Genomic DNA, 23,689 nt, shown 5'->3' on the forward strand with positions numbered 1-23,689 from the left:
AGAAAAATCATTTCCAAAGCTCTTCAAAAATTCTAATTTAACAATCAAGTTTAAATACTGAACTACATTACATCTTTTTATTATTTGCAAAGAAAAGAAATTAGGATTTGGAACTTGACATGCATAACATCAGAAGACACCTACTGAGCCTCTGAAGCAATGACAATCTAGAAGCAATTTTTAAACTAATTCTTCCTAGAACAACTTTAAATGCATTAAATGCATTATTTCAACATTTCACAAAGCTACATGCCATGTTAAGTCTTGTCTGTATTTGTAAAAACTATAGAGGCAAAAAAATCATCCGAAGTTGAAAGTAAAACTGAAACAATTCGTACAAGGAACTCCATCGAGATCATCATCCAGTGATTTAATTGGGACTCCATCCAGGTCATCGATAGGAGCAGCATCAATAGGAATTCCATCCACATCTTCTAGTGGAGCACCATCAAGCTCTTCCTCAATGGGAGCGCCATCAAGATCATCTGGTACCTCCTGAAAACAAATCATAATTATTTGAAGAACAAATCTACACTGTTTTTCTTTACTTCTCCTATCAGGGTTTTGGGGTTTTTTTTAAAGAAGTCGCTTTAAAAATACCTAAAACTCTAAAAACTCAACTTTATATCAATTTTTGCTACTAAGTACAGTTTTCTATGCAAAGCAAAAACATGACAACATTCTATTATAAAATACTATAAGCAAGAATGTGGAATTTGTCCACAATGTACTAGAAGCTCTGCAATATCTATATTCAAAAAAAGAGATATTAAGCTGATATTTAGCTCAAAATGAGTCAGTTACAGTCTGATTAAATTATACTTACTCTATATGAAAGATCAGAACAGCCAACAAAAATCAACTAGTAGGAACAAAAATTTAAGGAACATAAAAAATGATAACTAAACCTACATATTCTAACTTGTTACTAACTTGTATAGGCATTGTCTTTGATGTGTGCACATTGACCCTGCTCTATTGCTAAGGGAAATAAGCTAACTTTCCAATTCTACTGTAGGTTTTTCTTGCACTGTCCTAAAAGGCACCTTTCCATAGTTACAAAATAAACTTCTCCTACACAAACACCCATTTATTAGTGTCCACTGTCCTGATTCTCTTCATGTGTACTAACATATTTTCACTCAGTGTTACAGGTATTTGATAAATTATAAGCATAGAGCTTCAAAATACTGGAATAATAGTTTATGTATGTCATCATCCAATAACTAAAACTACGCATACAGTTTACAATAACCTGTAAATTTACAGATATAACTAGTAAGTTAAGAACTTACTGCTTTAACACAATACAGCAAAGATCAAAGTAGCATATCACGAGTGTATATGATGTATCGTAACCTTCCTCTCAATCTAGGAAGGTTCTGATGGCTCTATTACATCCAAGTGCGACACTCACCCAAGAAGAAAGTGGATGATCCAGGTAACCAGATGACTAGATATTTAGAACTCTCAAAAATTAAAACTAGTACATGAAATACTAACTAAAAATTCAGACGGATATCACAGAGGATTTCCAAATCAAAAGAAATACCCATCTTCTGCACTAGTCTTTGCTCTGAAATAGTTTCACAATATAACACCACCACAGCACCAAATCTACGCAATAAACAGATTAAACGTTATTTGTATCTGAAAATAACTGTTACACCTGTGTTTAAGACCAAGGATTCAGAGGAAAAAAGGGTTTATTCACCCTAACAGAGATATCAAAATAATCCTTGCCATACCTGTTCTATATTTACACGCTTTTCCTCACCATCTGCTAGCATCACTATCAAGGTCACTTACCTCTGTTTCTTTATCTTCCATGATATTTACAAGCCCCAAGAAAATATTCTGTAGTTTTATCAGAAATGGTTCTGGATAGATCGCCCAGTCTTCCCATGCTCGAAAGCATGTCATTACCCGTTGCTAGAAGGAATAGGAAAAAAAATGCTAGTAAATTTGTATAAAGCGATTTTAAGCGATCAGAGACACACCACAGAGATCTATGACTGTAGACAGCTGCTCCTATGTAGTTGCATACTGGAGTATATTACAGATACTATGCTGGGCAAGACTAGTAATTTTACAAAAATGTTTATATAGGAACTACTTTTTTTCTAAATCTCACCTGGGTTTCATTTGCCCTTTAGATCTCTGCTACATTATCAATTTCAGATATTCTCTGTTCCTATCGTGGTACTAAATTTGATTCTGCCCAGACATTCAAAATGCAGGTGCCTCTACTTAATGTAACAAAAATAACTAAATAACTTTCCCTTTGTAAAATAAAATAAATAAAATTAACACTAGCTTGCTCATTCTTGAGCTGGAATTATGGTCCTGCTTTCTTTTTTTTTGTAGAAGTGAAGTATATTTGAAGTTATGGGATTAAGCTCAAGCTTGACAACACTAATGTAGTTGAAGACGCAGATATATAAAAAAAATCAACCGCCTCTCTTTACCATATAATTTAATAAACAATTTTAAAATAGTAGATAACTAGAATTGATTCCCAATCTAGAGCAAGCTGGAGCAGAAAGGTAGGACAACCAGGATAAAGACCTTAATACAGAAAAAATTAACTATAGCCTAAGCTTTGTATTAAAAGACAAAAAAAAAAACAAGGAAAAGCTAGGTTGGGCATAAGAATGATGAGAGGCAGAGCACACTAACTCAAAAATCACCCTCAACTGCTTATCACACCTCAAAAAATAAAGCATAACTGTCACAAAAATGTTAAAGAGTGGCATCCAGCAGTTTCTTTTGACAAACTTATTTTTGAAACTGAAATATATGTGGTCCAAAAATAATCTGAGAGCTAGAAGGACTTGTTTGCAATTCAAATACTAGATAGATATCATGACAACACCACAGCTACACATCTGCGGGTGCACTTCTGCTGTTAGATGACCATTTCTCTTCCTTAATTTTAAGGCTATCTTTGTAAGAGAGAAAATACAGTATGTAATCTCTTGTGCAAGAACATCTATTTATTTGACTTCTGCATCACATAAATAACAACAAAATACATACCTTAAAATTTTCAGACTGTAAATGGCCTTGTATTGTGCGGTAAGTAGCATTGAGATCAGAGAATATCTGACATAATTTTGTTTCAAAACTAGAATTAAACATATACATTTCTTCAGTTAAACTTCGTAATATGTTTTTTGGACATACAAAATTCATGAAAATACCTGGAACACAGGACTCAAACACAGAGGGTTCTGATCCCTATAGCAGCCATGAACAGAACTATAAAGCAGGTATGATTACTATGTATTAAATCACCTTGGACAACAACAGAACTGTGAAGGGAGAGCTTCACATCTGCTGCAGTCTCTTTACACAGCCTGAGATGATTGGAGGAGGATAAATGACATTTTATAACCCATATACATTCAAAGAATTGTCCCAAAATTAAATTTGCATTTTTTAAAAATTCTCTGTTATGTTTCTATTCTAATTTACTCAATGAGGACCTCAGGAAAGCACAGCAAGTAACAGCTGCCTAGCTTCCCTTGAGCTCCTCTCAATATGCAAAATATAAACTGACTCAAAGACATACTAGAGTTTTGTAACATGTTGAATATTCCCCACCACACTTTGACAACCTCAGAGAGACTCCAGAAAGTAGACACAATCAAATATCTATATAGGATAAAAGGTACTCCGTCTTTGATGTTTTTCCTAAATTGCACTCAGCACAGGAGAAACAAAGTACATAATCCCCTTATAAGTCCTCCAAAGCTCACAGAGAACTAAAAACCACCTTTCAATTAAAAAAAAACCTAACTTTTTAAAAAATTGAATTATTCATACACATTATTAGCTATACTATATCTTGAATACTACCTATGGGCTGTCCTTCTGTAAAGAGGCATGAGTTACTCTCACCTCTGTGAGGTTCCATTCAAGCGGTCCCTTGCCCAGGGCACATACACTTTGCACTACAAAACAATCCTACACACTCACATAGAGTCACAGAACAGTTTCAGTTGGAAGAGCCCTTCAAGATCATGAGTCCAACCTTTGTCCTAGCCCTATCAACACCGCTAAACCATGTCCCTCAGCACAACATCTACCCATCTCTTAAACATTTCCAGTCTAACAGGCTACATCTTACACATTTTCACGCAAAGAGATAAAAATATCCACAGTGTTGTAACAGCATCCTTAGGAAAGTGTGAAATTCTCTATAACCATGTTTATCCCGATATGTAAAAAACTCAATATAAGGATATTCATTTTTTTAAATCATCAATCACAAAATACTCTACTTACAATTTTCTATAGTAGGAAGCATTAGCAACTTTAGCTGAAGAGTTGTATAACACATCCGACACTAGATACAATCTTGCTATCTAAAATAAAGAATGTACAAATTAAGATAACTCTACAGTTAAAATTGTCCTGAAAACATATGCATTTTTCCAGAAATAATACAAGACAGTTTAAACTATCCAGAAGTATCAAATCAGAACTAAGTGCAACACAGCACTTGGTAAGAGCTCCCTGTTATGCTACAGGGTACTAGCCACTGTAACATGGTATTACATAGGACAGATCATGGCATACCAGTATTTATTTCTTTGTTTTAACAGACTATTCTGCTGTTTTCAACTTGATAGAACGGTACAACATTATTTAAAAGCAGTTTCAGAAAGAATGAAAATATATAACAAAATTCCACAAAGAAAAAGACACGTATTCAAGCCCACATTTTAACACAAAACCTCAATGCTCTCTGAAAGTTACGAAATAATGCTTGCAAATTATATGCACATGCTGTTAAGTGAGCTCTTCTCCCAAAAATACAAGGCTATACTAAATCTCCACACCTTCTTGGGAAGAGGAGTCTTCAGAATGGACAATGATTCTGTAATGCAGTCTACAATTTCTTCAGCAGCTTCTGCATTATTTAGACAGAAAACCATTGCATCACCAATATCATTCTTCCGAGGTGTTAATCCACGCAGAATCTCCTCTAATTTGTCCCTCTGTCTGAAATATCAGGAATTTTAATAGTTTCAATATAAAATTAACAGTACTTTGGGGAATTTCCATTTAATGATGTTTTTGATTTTTCAACTTTAGGACAAAAGTAATTTTAAACACTTTTATGTTCTATGCAAAAAAATTCCCACTCATGTCTTGACTACATACAGAAATCAAAGAAAAATAACTGAGAAATGCCTAACGCAGCAGATCAGTATCTCTAATAAAGTAATTACCTTTTTTTAATTTAGTTTAAGCCTACATCAAAATGGATAAATCTAACAGATGCAAGTAATTTCTGCTGTGGAATAAGAAACATCAGATTCAGAAAGCTAGTATGAAACAATTATTTCAGGTTTTCCCTGACCTCCATAGAGAACACTCTCAAAACGGTATCTTTTTGAGTCTTTCAAAAAAAAAGATAAAAGAAATAAAATATGTATTAAAAGTCCATAACCATGGCTGGTATCATAACTATCATGAAAAGAATTAAACAGCAAAAAATTCCACTTGCTAAGAACACAGCTGGAACAATAATAACAATATTAAGAAAATAATGTACATATTTCCACTACTTTATCCATCCCCACTTCTCTTAGAATTCACAAGCAACTCTGATGATCTATCTCTTCCTGCTTATTAACAACCAATTCCAATTCTAATTTCTGATGAATAGTATCAGTAAATTTAAGGTTATAACAAGTGTTGTAAGAAATCACGAGATCATAACAATATTCAGAAAGGTGCTATATGCCCCCACTGACAGATTAGAAAAGAAAATGAAGAAAACTCTATAATTTACCCAATTCCCTTCAAATAAAGGTGTCCTGGTTTGAACTAAACCAATTCCACTCAGTCATTTTACTTTTCAGCTCAGTCTCTTCTAAGAGGCTACATTTGTAAATATTTCACAGAATCACAGAATGTCAGGGGTTGGGAGGGACCTCAAAAGATCATCTAGTTCAACCACTCTGCCAAAGCAGGATCACCTACAGTAGGTCACACAGGAACGCATCCAGGCAGGTTTGAACGTCTCCAGAGAAGGAGACATTTCATTGTTTTAGTTATTTCCTTACTAGGACTATTATTTTTTACTAAAGCTGTGCTAGTTTTCTTTTCCAATCCCTAAGTCTCTCCTGTTTTCTTCCCTTTCCCTTCCTGTTTGTGGAAGGAGAGGAGTTAGAGTGTCTGTCACTCATTTAGTGGCCAGCTCAGCCTTAACCCTTGACAAAAGGGTTAATAACAATTGCATTGAAAGTATTCATTGTTCAATGATGACAAATCTAACCTTATCCAGAATACATTCAGCAATAAGTACCTTCAAAAAAGACTAACTGAAAAGCACTGAGGTTAATACATTTTCTAAGTAGTATTACAACAAGCGTGATGACATCTTAAGGATGACATAACTACAAAAAACACAAGCTGAAAAAACCCAAGCAGATTAGCAGTTAAAACAGCACTATAAATAGATGGAAGTTCATACTCTTCCTTAAGTGCACCCTTCTTGTTTGGTTCCTCCACGAATGCTTCTGTTTCTTGCTCTTCTGACATCCCATGCAAATACGGATTGAGTGGTGGTGGCCTCCAAAATGATCCATTTTTGAACATACGGAAATCTTCTGTCCTCCACTTGGTTGGAGCATCTCCCTACAAAAAAAAAAATCAAAAGTAATTCTATTTTGGTCTTCTTTTATTATAGAATCATAGAATGTCAGGAGTTGGAAGGGACCTTGAAAGATCATCTAGTCCACCACCCCTGCTAGAGCAGGATCCCCAAGGGCAGCCACACAGGAACGCATGCAGGTGGGCTTTGAAAGTTTCCAGAAAAGGAGACTCCGTAACCTCTCTGGGCAGCCTGTGCCAGTGCTCTGTCACCCTCACAGTAAAGACCCTTCTCCTCATGTTGAGGTGGAATTTCCTATGTTCTAACTTAAACCCATTATTTCTTGTTTTATTGCTGGGCACTGCCGAGAAGAGATTGTCCCCTTCCTCTTGACAGGCACTCCTCAGATATTTATACACGTTTGTAAGATCATTATGCTTGAAGTTATAAACTGCCACTAAAATTCTACTTGCCTGAAGAATTGAATAAAGCTTCCATCTATAATATACATGGGCTGGAGTCTGGTTTTCAAACAAAAACCTAAATCAAAGAGAACAGAGAAGACAGAAAACATTACAAATTAGTTAACTGAAGCAAATTCAAAGGAAATAACAAAAAAAACCAAAACAGAATCCCACCTCAGATTTAAGTGAACTCAAGATAGCTAAAATCAAGTACACCTACAGCACAGCTATGCGGAATAACTGCAACCACTTCACACAGAGTGCAGCACTTCACAAAGGTAGAGCATTTCTCAAAAGTTAAAAGCAGAACAAGCAGGGTCAGAAAGAATGACTGTGCAGCCCCATAGCAGGGCAGAACAATCACCAATGTGAAGACTCACTATGGGAGCAATGGCAACCTCAGCAGAAGTGGTGCAGGAACTCCTGGTTACACAGTTAGGTCACTCAGATCAAACACTAAAAGACTTGAGGTTTTCCACCAGCAGCCTGTCTGTCAGAACTCTGACAAGATCAGGGGAAAAAAAATGGCCAGGATATTTTGACCTGTGTTTTTCCTCAATATGTATATAAAAATCATAATGAAGCACTTCAGCCTCTCTGCAAATAAAACATTTCTAACAGGTCCTTTAGTATTTCCTTAAAAAATTTTTCACTGCATTTCAGAAGTCTGGAAATTGATCGGTTTTTATCCCATTAATTACAAGAGATGGAAATTCTGACAACTTCAATTAAAAAAAAAGTTACTCCCAGCTCTTGCTAAAGGTTAGAAATTGGACTCCTGAAAGACTGGACTTTACATTCAGTTAGTCTGATTCGGGGGGATTTTTTTTTCTCTCCTGTTTTAAAAAATATTCTACTTCTTCCACAGTATTGGGTAGAAAAGTAGGTGTTAAGTGTAATTTTATTTACTATATACATTTTGATTATATGTAGATATGTATTTCATAGTGTGCATATACTATTTTATTTATTCATGTGTACACATTATTAACAACTGGAATAGAAATGTGTTCTTCATAAAAAGACAGTATAATCATTTATACATTTTTAAAAATATAAATCTGCATGTAAAGATAGACATAATAAAACCAACTCTTATTAGCATTTCAGAAATGCAAAATATTAGCAACAGTGAAAGTAGTAGCATATTTCAAATTGAAGCAATGTAATAAGCACCTGAACATTGGATTGTTGATTTCTCGGTTCATGATCATGGCTTCAAACATAGGCCCTTCCCGTACCACAAACTCTATCATTCGATGTATCAAAGCGAGCAAATTCCTACAACAACAACACAGTTAAAGAAAAATTGATTCAGACCTAACACTATATAAAACTACACTCCAGCTAAGACACTACAACTGTGCAGGAGATTATTTTGCTGTATTGTTAAGAAAATTGTATGAAAGATAAGGTAACATGGAACATATTATAGCCTTGCATCATAGACACGGGCATTCTAAAATAAAAACATGTCTAGGAGTGGTGGAGTAGGACTTTAAGAGGAGACCTCTTTCCTCAGTTTCCACGGCTTAGCCTACAACCATCTCTCCCTTAGCAGAAGCTTAGGTCCTTATGCATAAAAATGGGCCACTGAAAGCCACAGTACAATTAACTACCAAAAACTAAGCCCTTACCTAAATTGTCTAGAACTAAGTCCAAAGTGTTAGCTGAAGTCCTACAGATCAACAAGCCATTGAATATTATGCTTGAAATTAAACACACATACTTTTGAATATTCAACAGAAAATGAATTCAGCTTTCAAACTATTCAAGTATGAAAGGAAAAGCAAATAGCTTTCTTGATGCCCAAGAGGGCAATGGTTTTACTAAATTTAGGTAATCTCTTTTTGGTCAAGGCTCAGTCAAGACTCAACTGTTAGCACACAACAAAACCGTCCACTATTTCATGTCATATCATCCAATGTTTCCTCCCTCACATGCTCAAGTGATCCAAAACACAATTTAAAGAAATAAAAATAAAAATCTGTATTCATTTCATTCCACACTACATCCTAAGACAGGGAAGAAGTAGATGTGAAGCGCATTTTTCAAACCATATCTGAAAAGCATCCTAACAAAACACAGTCATGAGCTTTCTGAAAAATAGTTTCCAACTTTCGGGGTTTTTTGGAAACAAGATTCTGAACTTTCAAATACAGATTACCTACATATACCAAATGCTTCACAGTATATGTCCTTTGAATGTGATGCAAACAAAAAAATATAGATTTTTACATCTAATTTATTTTATTTCACATAACAAGTGGATATCGGTTCTTTACACATATGTAATTAGATTTCAATTTATCAATTATTAAAAAATTAAAATTAAAAAATTGCTACATTGAAAAGCTGCAGCATTTTCTATTACTTCTTAGTGAGGTGTTCTATATTGAAAATTCTGCCACAGCTACAATGCGTAGATCAAACAAAATTTTCAACATAAAAACATAGTAAGAAAAATCTGCTCCTGTCATCTGCAAAAACAAGGTTTTATATTAGCTAGCATTAAATCTATGTTTGCATCAAATATTGTACAAAACCAAACATCTACATAGAGCTCAATTTTCCTGTTTGCATGTTATAATCCCAGAAACACTGTAAAGAGGACGTAGTTTCAATAATTATGTAGCCATTTTATTTAAAGCAGTAGTTTGAAAGTTTAAATAGCAAGACTGTTCCTGTTACATGAACTGTACTTGAAAACATCAGTAAGGAAAGAAATTACAAGTAGCTTACAAGTCTTTGAGCTATTACACTATTCATTTATTTTGAGGCAAGTTCAATGTGATAATTTCTGGCTTCCTGAAGAACCACGTCATTGGTTTTCATCCAATTTTTCTTTCATCAAGTACGACAAAGTTGCATAAGAGCAGTTTATGCTTGAATAAGAACATCTGCTTTGGGAAGAGCTCAGAAGTATAAAAAAAAAGAATCTGTACATCCCATATTTGAAAAGTGTTACATGCATTTTGGTACATAAGACGTGACTACTTGAAAGCAAAAGGAGAATAACTAAGCATATTATTCTATTGAAGTCAGTCAAAATTTTTGCATGATGCAATGCACTGCGTAACAGTCTTAGCAGTTGTCATTAGCATCTTTGAAAGTCATCATGAAAAAAATATTTTCAAATACAATTCAATTAACATGAGCTTTTCTTATCATATGAGCTTTCAAAATGCTACAGTAAATAAAATGGAAACATTTTTCTCTGAAAGCTAATTACTCTGTAAGCACTGTGCAATTTTACAAGTACTTACTCTGCTAAATATGTTCTCAAATCAAGACTCCTCCTGGTCACCCTAATTATTCATGTCTCTACCCAACAAAATTGTACGACCTAAAATTTCATCAAAAATACTAGTGCGTTTGAGCATGTATTGACAAATGTTAATCTACCACTGTAACTAGCTTCACAAATCTCTTTCTTCCCCCCAACACAACACGCGAAAAAAAGAAAAAAGGGACTTTGTGACAATTAAAACAGTGTAGTAAAAAAGATGATTGTTTTAAGTGCATTATTTTAAAGTGTCATTTAGCTTAAGTTGGCCAACAAAAAAAAAGCTTTTCAGTTATAATAAAACCACATTTATTGGAGCCGATCGTACCAATGTCTGGTCAAAAACTGTATACTTTCCCAATCCATCCCATGATGTTTTCCTGGTCCCCCGCTGCCGCAGACAGTTCAGCTGGTGTTGCTCACCAAGGCCAATGTCAAAGAGAATTTGGTAATCTTTTGTGCTTATTTACTTTTAAAGCAGTGTTGTGTTCCTATGTTTGGGAAAAGGTTTTAGCTTAACTGAGCAAGAGTACACCTAGACTAAGGTGAAGGTAGGAACACTGATGGAGGATCAAAATGTAAAAATATTCTTGCACTATAAAGCTACCTTTTTCAGCAACCAAAAGTATTAAATTCTGCACATAAAAAAAATAGCAGAAATCAGAAGTGATTTTTAACTGAATTGGTTACAAATTGTACAAAAAACTAACAAAACCCCAAAACCACAACCTACAAAAAAAAAACCAAAAACCAAACCCCACAGCAGCACATCACTGGGGGATGCTGCATCCTAGCTATGAAATACTTAGAGGTTTAGGTCAAGACTTAGATAACATCTCTAAGACAAGCTTCTTCACCCTAATGTTCGTTCACAAAATTACCCTGCAACTATTTCTAGTGCTCAAATTACTTAAACCTATCCTCACTAAAAAAAGAGGTTATTAAGAAAAGGACAGTAAGACTGTAAAATACACGCATTTCACTCAAGTGTGACGGAAGAACCATTGCTCAGTCAAGCCATTACCTTTTCCTTAACATCAGCACTTTCTTTAAATTCCGAAGGGGAAATTTTCTATATTTAGATCAGTAATAATAAAGAAAAACATGTACCTTTCTGTTGGGATAACCACTTTGACTATGGCTTGCGACAGAGTCTGTATATGAAGTCACATCAGATAATAAACATAGAATATGTGAGTATTGTTAACAAGTAACAAGCAAAATATACATATGCAATGAAAATACTACACATCTATCACAAGTTTTGCAGGCAATCACTGCTGTGAAGTTATAACTAAGCAATTACACAAAATGCAAATGGTTGTGTCAGTGAACCATAAAGGTTCACTAATTGCAAAGTATCAGAACATTCCTGTCAGAATGTACATCGAGGCACTGAATACGTACTATGCTGAATATAATTAAGAAAGGAGTTCTTAAGTTCATGAAAAGAGTCTAAACTATTTGACTTGGATCACGTTGGTATTACTTCATTCCCAAGTCTTACCAAAAAATAGCCCTAAATTTAAGTGTCATTCAATGAATCGGTAAATTCTTTAAAATGTAAATCAAGTTGGTTTGTGATTACATGATACTTACCCTTTTATCAGCTAATATTCCAGAAAAAAAGTTTGAAAACTGACTCCATAAGTAGCATAAAATACTTACTCAATGTCCAGATTAATTACCTTCTACACAAAACACATCAACTCCTCTAGTGTAAAAATAATGCTGCCCAAATAAAAACGTAGTATTTTCTCTAAAGAAAACAATTTAGATACTGCAAGGTGGCAGCCAACAAGAAGGGGGGACGGAGGAGAAAAAAATCCAGGGAGCCTGGAGGGGGAAAATTATAGCCAGATTTAAAGTAACACTAAAATAAATCAAGACCTGGTTTACTGTATCCTAACAAAGATATGAAACAGAGCTTCAGGTATTGTAGGTTCCCTTGGGCTACAGCAGGGAACCAGAGAGTTTGTACACTAAGGGCTGCCAAAGGCAGCTTGAACAATGCAAATCTATGAGCCATTTAAATACTGCCACAGATGTAGTATTTAATAATGAGATATGGCCCAGGGTACTGTAAGTTACCTTCTCAAAATCTTCCTTGTTTTTTGGTGGTGGTAACATTGGAGCATTAGGATTCTTCAATCTCTCCCTGGGCTGGGCATTAAAAGGCAGTCCTGACGGAGGAGGCGGGAGGGTATGCTCCATCATGGAAGGCGGAATGTAGATTGGATGTGGTGGTATGGGTACAGCTTTGCCCCAACCTAGCTTCATTTCAAATGACATGATCATCTTGCCTGCAAAAGTGAAAGTAAAAAAAAACAAACCCATCAAACAAAACCACTATAAATTGGTTCTGTACTGCTCGAGATTTCCCCACGTCAGTGCAGCACTTATGTTTGCCTTCTGTGGTGTACTTTTTGTTCACATTGTTGATTAGTGTATCACTTCTATCAGACCATATCACATGCAAATGAAAGCCTATTATATCAAATATTTTATTAATTCTCCCCCAATATATGTTTTCAGAAGACTACAGTACACAATTACTTGACTTGTTGGGGGGGAAATAAAAAATTCACATCAGAACAAACAAAGCAATTCTTGTCTTATTGCTGTACTTCAATTCTTCAGAATGTTTTGTTCCTAGTAACAAATTTCAAATTTGTTACTCAAAACCAAATGCAGTAAACTTCCATGTAGTGTCAGTCTACTTCTTATTGGTCCTAGTAAAGGACCATTTTATTTTAAGTTATGCAAGGGCAACCTTTCTTTTTTTTTGTCTAGGACGCTGAGTTTTTATTTTCAAACTCTTCATTAACTGTAAAGGCATAGATTTCATCATCAAGTAAGATTTTTTTTCCCCCAAATAAAAGACACGACAGTCCATAAGCAAAGTTATATGTTTAGTGTAGTACAGTTACCTCGGCAGTATTAAGAAGACAGTCATCACTCAAAAGAATACATTTATCATCAAATACTGATTATATCCTGTGTACTAGTTATAAATTTACTCACTAAAAAATACTGTTGGTAAACAACTACAAGTAGCAGACTCCTCCTCAAAATACTCTTTTTACAAAGGAGAGATTAACAAATATTACTTCCTGCTCTCATCTCCAAAACAGTCAGAAATTTCACACGCTTATCCACAGCAAAGCCACCAGTATTCCCAGTCCCTGGGTATGCTATAGTTTGATGACATTCAGCTGCCAGTAAAACAGTGTGAACTAAATTTCTGGCAGTGTAGTACATTCTGGAGTTACAGCATACCCATAGCTAGCCTGACAGAACAACTTGGAAGACATGCTTAGAGTTACTCCTTAATATTCCTACACAGATAATGACAATTCTGAACTGAGAAATCTGTTTACCATTTAAATTCTTTAATGCTCTTTCAGCATCTCTCCTGTTCATAAAGGCAACAAAGCCGCAATTTCTTTCTCTTGCTCTTTCTTCATCAGTTCTTGGCCACATAATTTTAACACTTGCTAGTGGTCCAAAGCGTCCAAATTCCTGACATAACATCTCTTCATTCATCTAAATGAAAAAAGGTAAAAATCAGCATCTTGCCACCATATTTCTAAGATACTCTTTCATATTATTGTCCAAACGTCAAGATTTTAATTTCCTGAGCTTCCTGAAAAATAAGACTTCACTGATACCTCCCCAATGTGATCTATTACAAAAATAATAATTAAAAAATTTGCATTTTAAACTGAGCACACTCAAATTTGAGATGTGATCTATCTTACATGGACATATCCATGGAAAAATAATTTTAACTGATCATTTTTGCATCTAGTAACTGATAGCCTAAACCTTAACTTTTGCAGTAAGGTGTACAGAGCATTTATTCAAATGGTCACTGTGTCTACAGTCACCAGTTGTACCTAGTACATGGTTTTAAACATATACACACAGTCTAAAGTAAAAAGGGAGGAAAATTGCAACCAGAAAAAAAAATTCAGATGGACACAAATATGCCACACTGCACTTCATTCCTTGGCTCCAAACTTACTTGAGGATTAATGTTTCCAAGGTACAAATTTGTTGTGCTTGGATCTCCAACATCATGTGACCCTGGTGCATAATCATCCAGTACTACAACAACAAGAGGAAAAAAATAGAGGAAAAAAAAGTCATAATCCTTGCTATCAATTTAAGTGACAATATTATACTGAATGAGAAAGGAATCTATATTACCACCAGATGATCGGTTTCTTCTTGAAGGAGCATCCACTGAATAAAAAGAATAAAAATACATATAATTTAGTTTACAAAGTTTGTAGCTCCAACAGATAAAAGAAATAACATTCACTTACTTGAACGACGCTGGCCATCTGAATCTGCCTGGGGTGGTTCAAAACGACTCAATCTACCTTTTGTTTTATGTCTTTCATCACGTTCCTCTTGTATTCTAAAAAAAAAAAAAAGTTTAATGCAAATAACAATACTATTTTGAGGGTTTTATACTGAAATTTTCAATTAACTTTAGAATTATGATAATTTTTTAATATTAAACAATAGGCTTGCTAAAAATACTCAAATTGCTAGTATGTCTGAATTTCTGTTTAATCAAATGGACTATATCTACCAGAATTATTCCAGCTGCATGCTTCCTCACTCATACTGTCAGGGTGTTTTAATCTCAAGCAAAACTGACTTGCTTTGAGAGGTAGTTTGCAAGACCAGAAATACGAACTGTGCTCTAAAAAAGTTACCCAAATTCCGCATCTGTCAGAAAACCACTTACTGTTCAGACGACGTTTCAAGATGCAACTCCTTAGTGTCTATTTCTCCTCCCACCTATTCTAAGTCTTATTCACATAGGCTGTCATCTTCTACGGCGACAGATACCCCTATATGACTACTTCCAGAGCACACAAAATCTCATCTCAGTTTAGATCTCTTGAGTATAGTACTCACACAAGTAACTATTTGGTTCTTTGTAGTTTGCCCTTAAATCCTGGTACGAAGATACTGTATACCAGGAACACAAGGCTATCAGTTAAATTAATTTACATCAACTAATGAACAGACAGCAGTGAAGTTCAAACACTAGTCACATCAGCTATTTATGGATTTATAATGCAGCATCTATTGTTTTCTAATGTATACAGATTATTTTGGCTTTGATCTCTAACATATATGGCACTCAGTTACACTTAATACATAGAATTACAGAAGGTTGGAAAAGACCACTAGGATCATCAAGTCCAACCTTCAACACAACACTACTATGACCACTAAACCATGTCCCAAACTGCCACGTCTATGCTTTTTTTGAACACCCCAGGGATGGCGACTCCACCACTTTCCTGGGCAGCTTGTTCCAATGCTTCACCACTCTTTCAATAAAGAGGTTTTTTTCCTAATATCCAATCTAAACCTCCCCTGGCAGAACTCGAGCCCATTTCCTCTTGTCCCACCACTAGTTACTTGAGAAAAGAGACCAGCATTCACCTCACTACAACCACCTTTCACGTAGTTGCAGAGAGCAGTAAGGCCTCCCCTGAACCTCCGCCTCTCCAGACTAAACAGTCTGAGTTCCCTCAGGCACCTTCGTAAGACATGCTCTCCAGACTCCTCACCAGTTTTGCTGCCCTTCTCTGGACCCACTCGAGCACTTCAATGCCTGTCTGTCTTGTTCTGCAGTGACCAAAACTGCACACAGTACTCAACTGCAGCCTCACCAATGCCGAGTGCAGTGGCACACTTACTTCCCTGCTACTGCTGGACACACTGTTTTTGATACATATCAGGATGCTGCTGGCCTTCTTGGCCACCTGGGCACACTGCTGGCTTATGTTCAGCTGGCCGTCCAGCAACGCTCCCAGACCGTTTTCTGTCAAGCAGATTTCCAGTCACTCTTCCCTAAGCCTGTAGTATTGCCAGGCGTTGTTGTGACCAAAGTGCAGGACCCAGCACTTGGCTTTGTTAAACCTTGTCAATTAACCTCGGCTCATCAATCCAACCTGCTCAGGTCTCTCTGTAGAGCCTTCCTACCCTTGATCAGTTCAACACACCCACTCAGTTTGGTGTCATCCGCCAACTTACTGAGGGTTCACTCAATCCCCTTGTCCAGATCACTGATACAGATATTAAACAAGAATGGTCCCAAAACTGAGCCCTGGGGGATGCCACTCGTGACCAGGCATCGATGGGATTCAATTGCATTCACCACAACTCTTCGGGCCTAGCCATCCATCCAGTTCTTAACCCCGCAGGGTATACCTGTGTAAGCCATGAGCTTTTTAAATGCAGTCTCTGAATGATGTAACTAGATCCCTGTACTCTTCTTGAGTTGCCAGCATTCTTCCAAAGGTGCTAAACTCTCCTTTTTTTTCCTGAATCCCAGCCAAAGATCTCTGTTCAGCCAGGCCACATGGGGACAGTCTGCTCCTGCATCTCTAAGACTTCCTTCTTGAAGAATGTCCAGCCCTCCTGGACCCCTTTGCAGTTCAGGACTGTCTCCCAAGGGACTCTCTCAACTGTTGACACCGAAGTCACGGACACTGCTGATGATCAATATGATCAAGCAAATGCCACTTTATTAACGCACAAACGCAGTTAATATACAGTTCACAACATCCTTGTTTTCTAAATGCTCTCTATTGATTGGCTACTAACAACAAGCACACGCAGTCCATGCTCCTGTCCACGCGTTGTTTTCCTTTTGCTGATTCGCTCTTCGCTGCTGATCACGCTCCTGTTTTTCTCCACCTGCAGCCTGGGTTTGTTTCTGTTTTCGATTACTTACACCAGTCACAGCTCCTTCTTTTTGTTTGCTTCAGCATATTTCCCACCGCAAGTGACCTTCACAATGTCCTCCACAAGCTCTTGTCAAGCAAGGCCTAAAACTTGTCTAAAAACAGGCTGGATTGTTCAAAACATGCCTGTTGTCCTCTAAATATCCCACACTCAACCAGTGCCCTGAACAGGCCAAAGTCTGCCCTCTGGAGTTCAATGGTAGTGGTTTTACCGACTCCTTTCTTCATCCAGAATCAAAACCTCTGTCATTTCATGGTCGCTAAGCCCACAACAACCTCCAAGCACCACGTCACACACCAGTCCTTCTCTGTTTGTAAACAGCAGGTCTAGCAAGGCTGTTTAAGCTCACTTAACAGCTGCATCAGGAAGTTATCTTCCACACACTCCAGGAATCTCCTAGACTGTTTCATCTCTGCTGTGTTGTATTTCCAGCAAATATGTACTAAGTTGAAGTCCTCCACAAGAACAAGGCCTGGTTGGGTGGTCTATAACAGACTCCCAACAGGATGTCTGCCTTGTTGGCCTTCCATTTCACCTATAAGCACTCCACCTTAACATCACAGTCATAGAGCTCTACACAATCAAAACGCTCCCTAACATAACATCTGCTGCTCTTTCTGTTGTATTACACATTCAAAATTGAATCTACTTTTTGAAGCACTATTCAGCTTGGTTTCAAAATTATGCAAGCTTAACTACATATCTAAACTTTAATTATAAGTCTCATTTCTGCATTAATACAGAAGCTTAACCTCATACTACAGTTCAGAATCTAGTTTTAGAGACTGTCAAAACCTATTCTTCCCAATGCACATTTCAACTTGCTACCAATCTGCTCACTACATTCCCATCAAAAGAAAGGCCAACACCCAAAACCCTCAGCGTCTTCATCCATTAAAGTCCCTGTCTTGCTGTATCGCCACCAACTTTAATAATGCATGAGACCGTGTTAACAGGCGTTCCGATTTACAGGTTCAAACTTGCTAACTTATGACAGAATTGTATCTCAAGTTCCAGTTATACGTAAACATACTGACACTTAACTGTCGAAGAAACAAACCTAGGTTTCCTTCTTCCATCCTGGGAGATATCTGATTCAATCATCAAAGCTTCTATTCACACCTAACTGATCCAAAAGCCATCCTTGGTGGCTTTGGAAACACAGCCAGTCATTCACTTGCTGAAAGTTCTGAAATACTTTTATGCATTTATGTGAATTTTTTTGTTAACTCCTCTGGATATTCTTCTGCTTAGGAAGGCAGTACCAAACTGTCACAATCAAACAACTGACGTGCAAGGAAATCCATTCGTTTCAACATACAAAGACTGCAGTCAGCATACCAAGCTTTTTTGGTTTGTTTTTTCTTTATCATTTTACAGCCTCTGGTCAATACTAAATTTCAAATCAGAAGTCCTTTTTTAGCAACAGCAGTAAACACTGCCTATCACCAATCAGCATAAGAAAGGGCAGAAGTATCAAGGAACACAAGAGAACTAGTTAGATGGCAACTGATTATCCAGGCAAATCACAGACACCTATACCAAGAATCTATCAGCATGGGTTCATACACTCTGTTTAATTATCATTACCACTGTTAATTAAATTATACTACTCCACAAGCATTTGGGGAAAAAAAAAATCACAAAAACCTACTTCGGGAAACAGCTTAGCAAGAATGATCCTAAATACTGCCTGAAAAAACAAGCTAAAAACATTGCATCATCTTGGTTTACAGCAAAAATTAGTCAAACTTACTGCTTTAATTCTTCTTTAAAAAGTTCCAAATTACTCTTTTTCTTCTCCTTCTCTCCTTTCTTCAAAGGCTAAAATTAAAGATATATCAGTCAACATTTCAGCAGATAAAATGAAACAAAATAAAAGTTATATGTGTGTAACAAAATTTTAGATAACTTCCATGCATATTTTACCAGCTTTCAAACCAAGTAAACTACAGGAGAAAAAAAAAAAAGAACAAAAAGAAAAAACTCAAACATACAGACTTGAAAACATTAAGACTGGACGCTACCAAACACAGAACTAGAAAATATAAAATTAAGAATGCTTAAACTCAACTTTTCACCATTAAAAATGCAGCATGTATGATCAAATACTCTCTACAACATACAAATTTAAAATATTATGTATTTTCTCAATTTGTTTCACTTAGAAACTTAGAAGCTGACTACACCCCTAGCAAACTGTCATGCTCTAATTAAACTGATATATGTATGTACATATATATGTAAACTATTTTACATATATATATTCAATTATTTTATCCACAAACATTCTACGTGAAAAGAACTTCCTTCTCTTGCTTCTTTTCAGATATAAATACAGCTCTGAAGAAATAGCTACTCTAAATAGTTCAAGATCCTCAGAAAAAACACTCTTGAATGATAAATATGGATATTGTAATATTACTTTTTATTATAACATAGGCACCTTAACTAACTCATGTGAACTCTTATCTTCAACAACATTGGTTTTATATAATCAAATTTAAATGAAAATGCTTCCAGTAGGCAGACATACAAAATATTTATTGTGTTTTGGAAAAACTGGACTTCCTACTCACCCCAGGCAAAGTTGTTTGTTTGTTTTTGTTTTTGGGGAGGGTCTGCCAAATAAATAAAATCATTTTTACCTCATTATCTTCAATCACCATTGGACAGGGCAAGTGAGTAAACTGATTGCATTACTTGGATTACTTGGTAAGTATTTATGACAAATTTGAAAAGCAGTAATATTCTTACAATAAAAATACTTGCATATGACAGAACAGAGCTCAGCATAATAAAAGAAAATTATACAATTCATTTCTGTAACTGTAGAGCTTTATATACAATGCAAATCAGAACTGCCACCCAGTATTACTCCACTAGTCTAAATCCGAGGTTTTTTTAAAGCTAGAGGAAGACTAGGATGGAATTACCTACAATTATCACATTGCATCTCATTTTCCATCCTAACAGGCAGTAAGCTCTTTTATAAGACTTTTAAAGACATTCAAGACATTAATTACACATTACACATATACAGTAGTAACAGTAATCATATCTATCATTTTATTTGAAAACTAGGCTTATTCATAATACTTCCATTACTTTTTATGATGAAATCTCAGTTTAGCAAAAAAAAAAAAAAAAGTATCAAACCATGCATAAGACAAAATAAACAAAACAGTGTTGGGCTTCAAAAATGTGCAAGTTGTACAACTTACTTGCTACAACTCAAAGACCTAAAGGGACTTCTCAAACATCACCACAAAAAAAAACCCAAAAACCTACTTTAAAATACCTCACCAAGAAAAACCTGAATCAATGCAAAGGTCAATTTCGAGTTATAAAAACCTATGAACAGATGGCAGTAAGAAGAATTGCTTCTAAAAATTCACAAATTCTTGGGATTAGAGACACTGTTACTTTGCAACAGTCACTAAGTCTGTAGTCATAGTCATGAGAAGTCAGTCTCAATTAGCAGGAACACAGTAAAAACATACATCAGCCCAATCAATGGGCAGGACTAGGTATATCATGCTGGATACAGGGCTACTGGACTTCTGCATTTCATTATCTTGCTATTTGCTATGGGATTAAGCAAAACAAAATTTCTGTCTTCTTTTAGTATGTGATAAATACAGATAAAATGACTCTGCAAGTCCACACAGACCTTTTCCCAAGCACTTTTAAATACATTCTAGGTAGGGGGTTAATATTCAAATAAGAAACTTACAGGTTTTTTGGTTTCTATCATTAAGAGGGAGGGAGGCTTCTCATTAGATGGCTGGCTTGGTTGATTTTTCTGATCTGAAAATCGTGATGAGGGCTTATAGATTTTACCCCGTTTTTCATCTGTTTCATGCTCCTCTGAAATGAAAGGCAATTAAACACCAACTGTATTAAGTATAGTAATTAGAAACGATGCTGTTCATTAGAAAGAATGCTAGTGGTCTTCAGTGTTCTTTTGACTAAAAATATTATTTCATTTTAAAAAGTGGCAACACAAACTCTCTATCATTTAACATCTTTTAAAATGAAGAAGAAAGATTAGATATTTTTAAACAAAGCATTTTTTTCCTCTGAAGTTTAAAAGACAAATCATAACTAGTGAGTCAAAAGCACAGATTTTAGCATCAAGTTTCCTTTGCTGCTGCTAATGCAACATATTAATTTTAAAATGCAATTCAAAGCCAATCTCCATTTTTAAAGAAAGTCAAAGATCTACCAGTCCCAAAAAAAGATCAGGCATACCTTTAGAGGCATTAACGATTCCTCCTCTTACAAATGTTTTCACTTTATTACCATCACTTCCTTCAAAGGCAGCAAGGAATTCTTCATAAATTTCTGCAGCAGCCTTCTCATCCTCCTACAGAGCAAACGTTAATCCATTTACTACGACCACAGAACAACCTTCACCAGACAGCTATTCTAAACTGGCTATGTGACATTCCTTTCCATTTTCTAGAGTTCATGCTACAGACTGCATCAAATGAGTTTCCATTTAAGACAGAATTAAAAATTCTAAGAAACGTAGGAAATAAACAGTATATAATACATAAAGCAAGTAAGGCCTGTAAACTCAGATACAACTGTTCATTTACAAGAGTTTACACGGCAATTTAACATTCAAAAGATGCCAAACAGAAAAAAAATCCATATAAAGATCACCATTATGAGACTGGAGTCTAGTCATCAGAGCATCAGAGAACAGCACATATTTCATCCTACCCATTACAATTAACCCATGTGACTGAATAACAGAGATCTCCTTTATATATTTCCAAAGAAGTTAATTCAGTGACTTAATAAAGTTGAGTGAGACACTAAATTCAGCAATATCATTTTTCTTTAGGCTAGCATTTTCAACAATTTAGCAGGAAACATTCCACTGAAATACAGGTAAGAGTTGTGTGTGTTAAGTTCAAAGCCCAAAATTTTCAAATTCCACTTTACCAAATATAAGCTACATGTTTCCTAAAATATGACACTCCTGAATATCTTAAAATTCAGCATCAAATTTTAATGTTTCTATTAATTCCAAAAGAAGTCATTAGACAAAAATATGTTTTACAGAATAACAAGGATGCGTATTAAAACAACTTCAGAAACAACAGGTACTCTAATTACTCAAATCCAACAATAAAGACCAAATGAAGAACAAAAAAATAACCATAAGCAATAGATGTCTTCATTTTGAACAATACAACAATGGATTGTTTTAGTTCAGTATTTCAGGACGCCAGAGAACTTGATTTTTCACACAGAAGAGAAGTAAGTCTCTATCTTAGTGCCACAGATGCCAAGAACAAATTAAACACGTAAAATATAATTCACTTTCATTCTTAGAAAGCTACAGTTATCAAAATAAAGAAATTTGGTGGTAAAGCTAGTTGTAATTTAAAAGCAAACATATTGCGTCTCTGCATACAAAATAAAATTTTCATTGTATAGCATTACCTTCTTTTTTAATTCTTCTTGCTCTTTCTTGCTCAGAGTCCGTTTGGCAGCACTCATTTTGCCAATACTGAATGCCTTAAGTTTGCTTTCCATTAGAGGCTGCAAAAGGAATTAGAAAACAAACATTAAACAGTTTACAAAACAATTAAAATAACTACTTTCTACCTTGGTATAGATCAGAAACTGTCTACCTGAAGTGACTTAACCTAAACAAAACAAAGAAAAGGTTTCCGTATTTTTCTCTGAACTTGCCAATATCTTCTTTAAAAAGCAAATCCTCCTTGGTTTAACGTGAAAGCTTTTAATACACCATTCAAGCACAGCTGAAATCAAAAGGGTAGTTGCTATAACAGCCTGGAGATCTTATCACTACACAACACAGTTTCAAACTTTTGAAAATACATGATTTGCACAAGAGTTCCTTTCTGATCAATGTAATTTCAACGGGAGGGAGGGAGGTAGAAAAAGAAGAAAATAAAACTTCTAAAAGCTTTCCGGATTATTTTGACCAGAAGAATGTTTAGTTGCACAGGCATAACTGAAGAACAAAATTGCAACTAAATTTCAGTTGTACTTCAAGGTTAAGTGTAACATTTTATTTGAAGGAAACGCCTTTAGTTAAATAAAACAAAAGACCTCAGATTTACCTCCGACACTTTCTATTCTAGGTAGTTTTACCTCCATTCCTCCCTTCCTGAAACTCTGATGAAGGAAGGACTCCATGCAACAGTCATTTAAGAATTCTTAACATTCTTTTTAGGTAATTAACAGATGGTAAAGCATTGAGAGAGGCAAGGCAACAGGATGGAGGCCATGTTCAAAAGATATATACAATGGGAAGAAAAGGAGAACTCTGGGAACTCCTAGATTAACACAGCAATTGATAAAGAATCAGCATAAGAACAAGAATGAAGACCCAGAAGATCAAAACATAAGCTATTAGGCTTTATCTTCAAAATATTTTTGATGCTCTTACATGACACACAGTGATGCTTAAAACTACCATTTCTGCAATGACAGCTCTTTAAAAAAAAAAAAAAATCAAAAGCAGCTCAATTCAATTTATAAAAGTAATTATAAAAGTATTTT

General features: G+C 35.5%; 1 protein-coding gene across 1 annotated transcript in view; it reads right to left on the bottom strand.

Moving 5' to 3' along the window:
* The window catches only part of U2SURP (U2 snRNP-associated SURP domain containing), a 37,686-nt gene extending 14,984 nt beyond the window's left edge, over nucleotides 1-22,702 (bottom strand). Inside the window, exons 1-18 of the mRNA XM_009870795.1 lie at nucleotides 22,601-22,702; nucleotides 21,395-21,509; nucleotides 20,877-21,010; nucleotides 18,897-18,964; nucleotides 14,692-14,786; nucleotides 14,576-14,608; nucleotides 14,388-14,470; nucleotides 13,741-13,906; nucleotides 12,452-12,663; nucleotides 11,471-11,514; nucleotides 8,251-8,355; nucleotides 7,084-7,150; nucleotides 6,491-6,654; nucleotides 4,848-5,010; nucleotides 4,291-4,370; nucleotides 3,040-3,127; nucleotides 1,810-1,932; nucleotides 339-495 (exon numbers count right to left, since the gene is read on the bottom strand). Coding sequence (XP_009869097.1) covers nucleotides 339-495; nucleotides 1,810-1,932; nucleotides 3,040-3,127; nucleotides 4,291-4,370; nucleotides 4,848-5,010; nucleotides 6,491-6,654; nucleotides 7,084-7,150; nucleotides 8,251-8,355; nucleotides 11,471-11,514; nucleotides 12,452-12,663; nucleotides 13,741-13,906; nucleotides 14,388-14,470; nucleotides 14,576-14,608; nucleotides 14,692-14,786; nucleotides 18,897-18,964; nucleotides 20,877-21,010; nucleotides 21,395-21,509; nucleotides 22,601-22,693 — 1,990 coding nt within the window. The 5' untranslated portion in view covers nucleotides 22,694-22,702. The remainder of the gene's footprint in view (nucleotides 1-338; nucleotides 496-1,809; nucleotides 1,933-3,039; nucleotides 3,128-4,290; nucleotides 4,371-4,847; nucleotides 5,011-6,490; nucleotides 6,655-7,083; nucleotides 7,151-8,250; nucleotides 8,356-11,470; nucleotides 11,515-12,451; nucleotides 12,664-13,740; nucleotides 13,907-14,387; nucleotides 14,471-14,575; nucleotides 14,609-14,691; nucleotides 14,787-18,896; nucleotides 18,965-20,876; nucleotides 21,011-21,394; nucleotides 21,510-22,600) is intronic.
* Between the last annotated feature and the right edge of the window lie 987 nt (nucleotides 22,703-23,689).

Source organism: Apaloderma vittatum, unplaced genomic scaffold (genome assembly GCF_000703405.1).
Source record: "Apaloderma vittatum isolate BGI_N311 unplaced genomic scaffold, ASM70340v1 scaffold5446, whole genome shotgun sequence".
Taxonomy (NCBI): Eukaryota; Metazoa; Chordata; class Aves; order Trogoniformes; family Trogonidae; genus Apaloderma; species Apaloderma vittatum.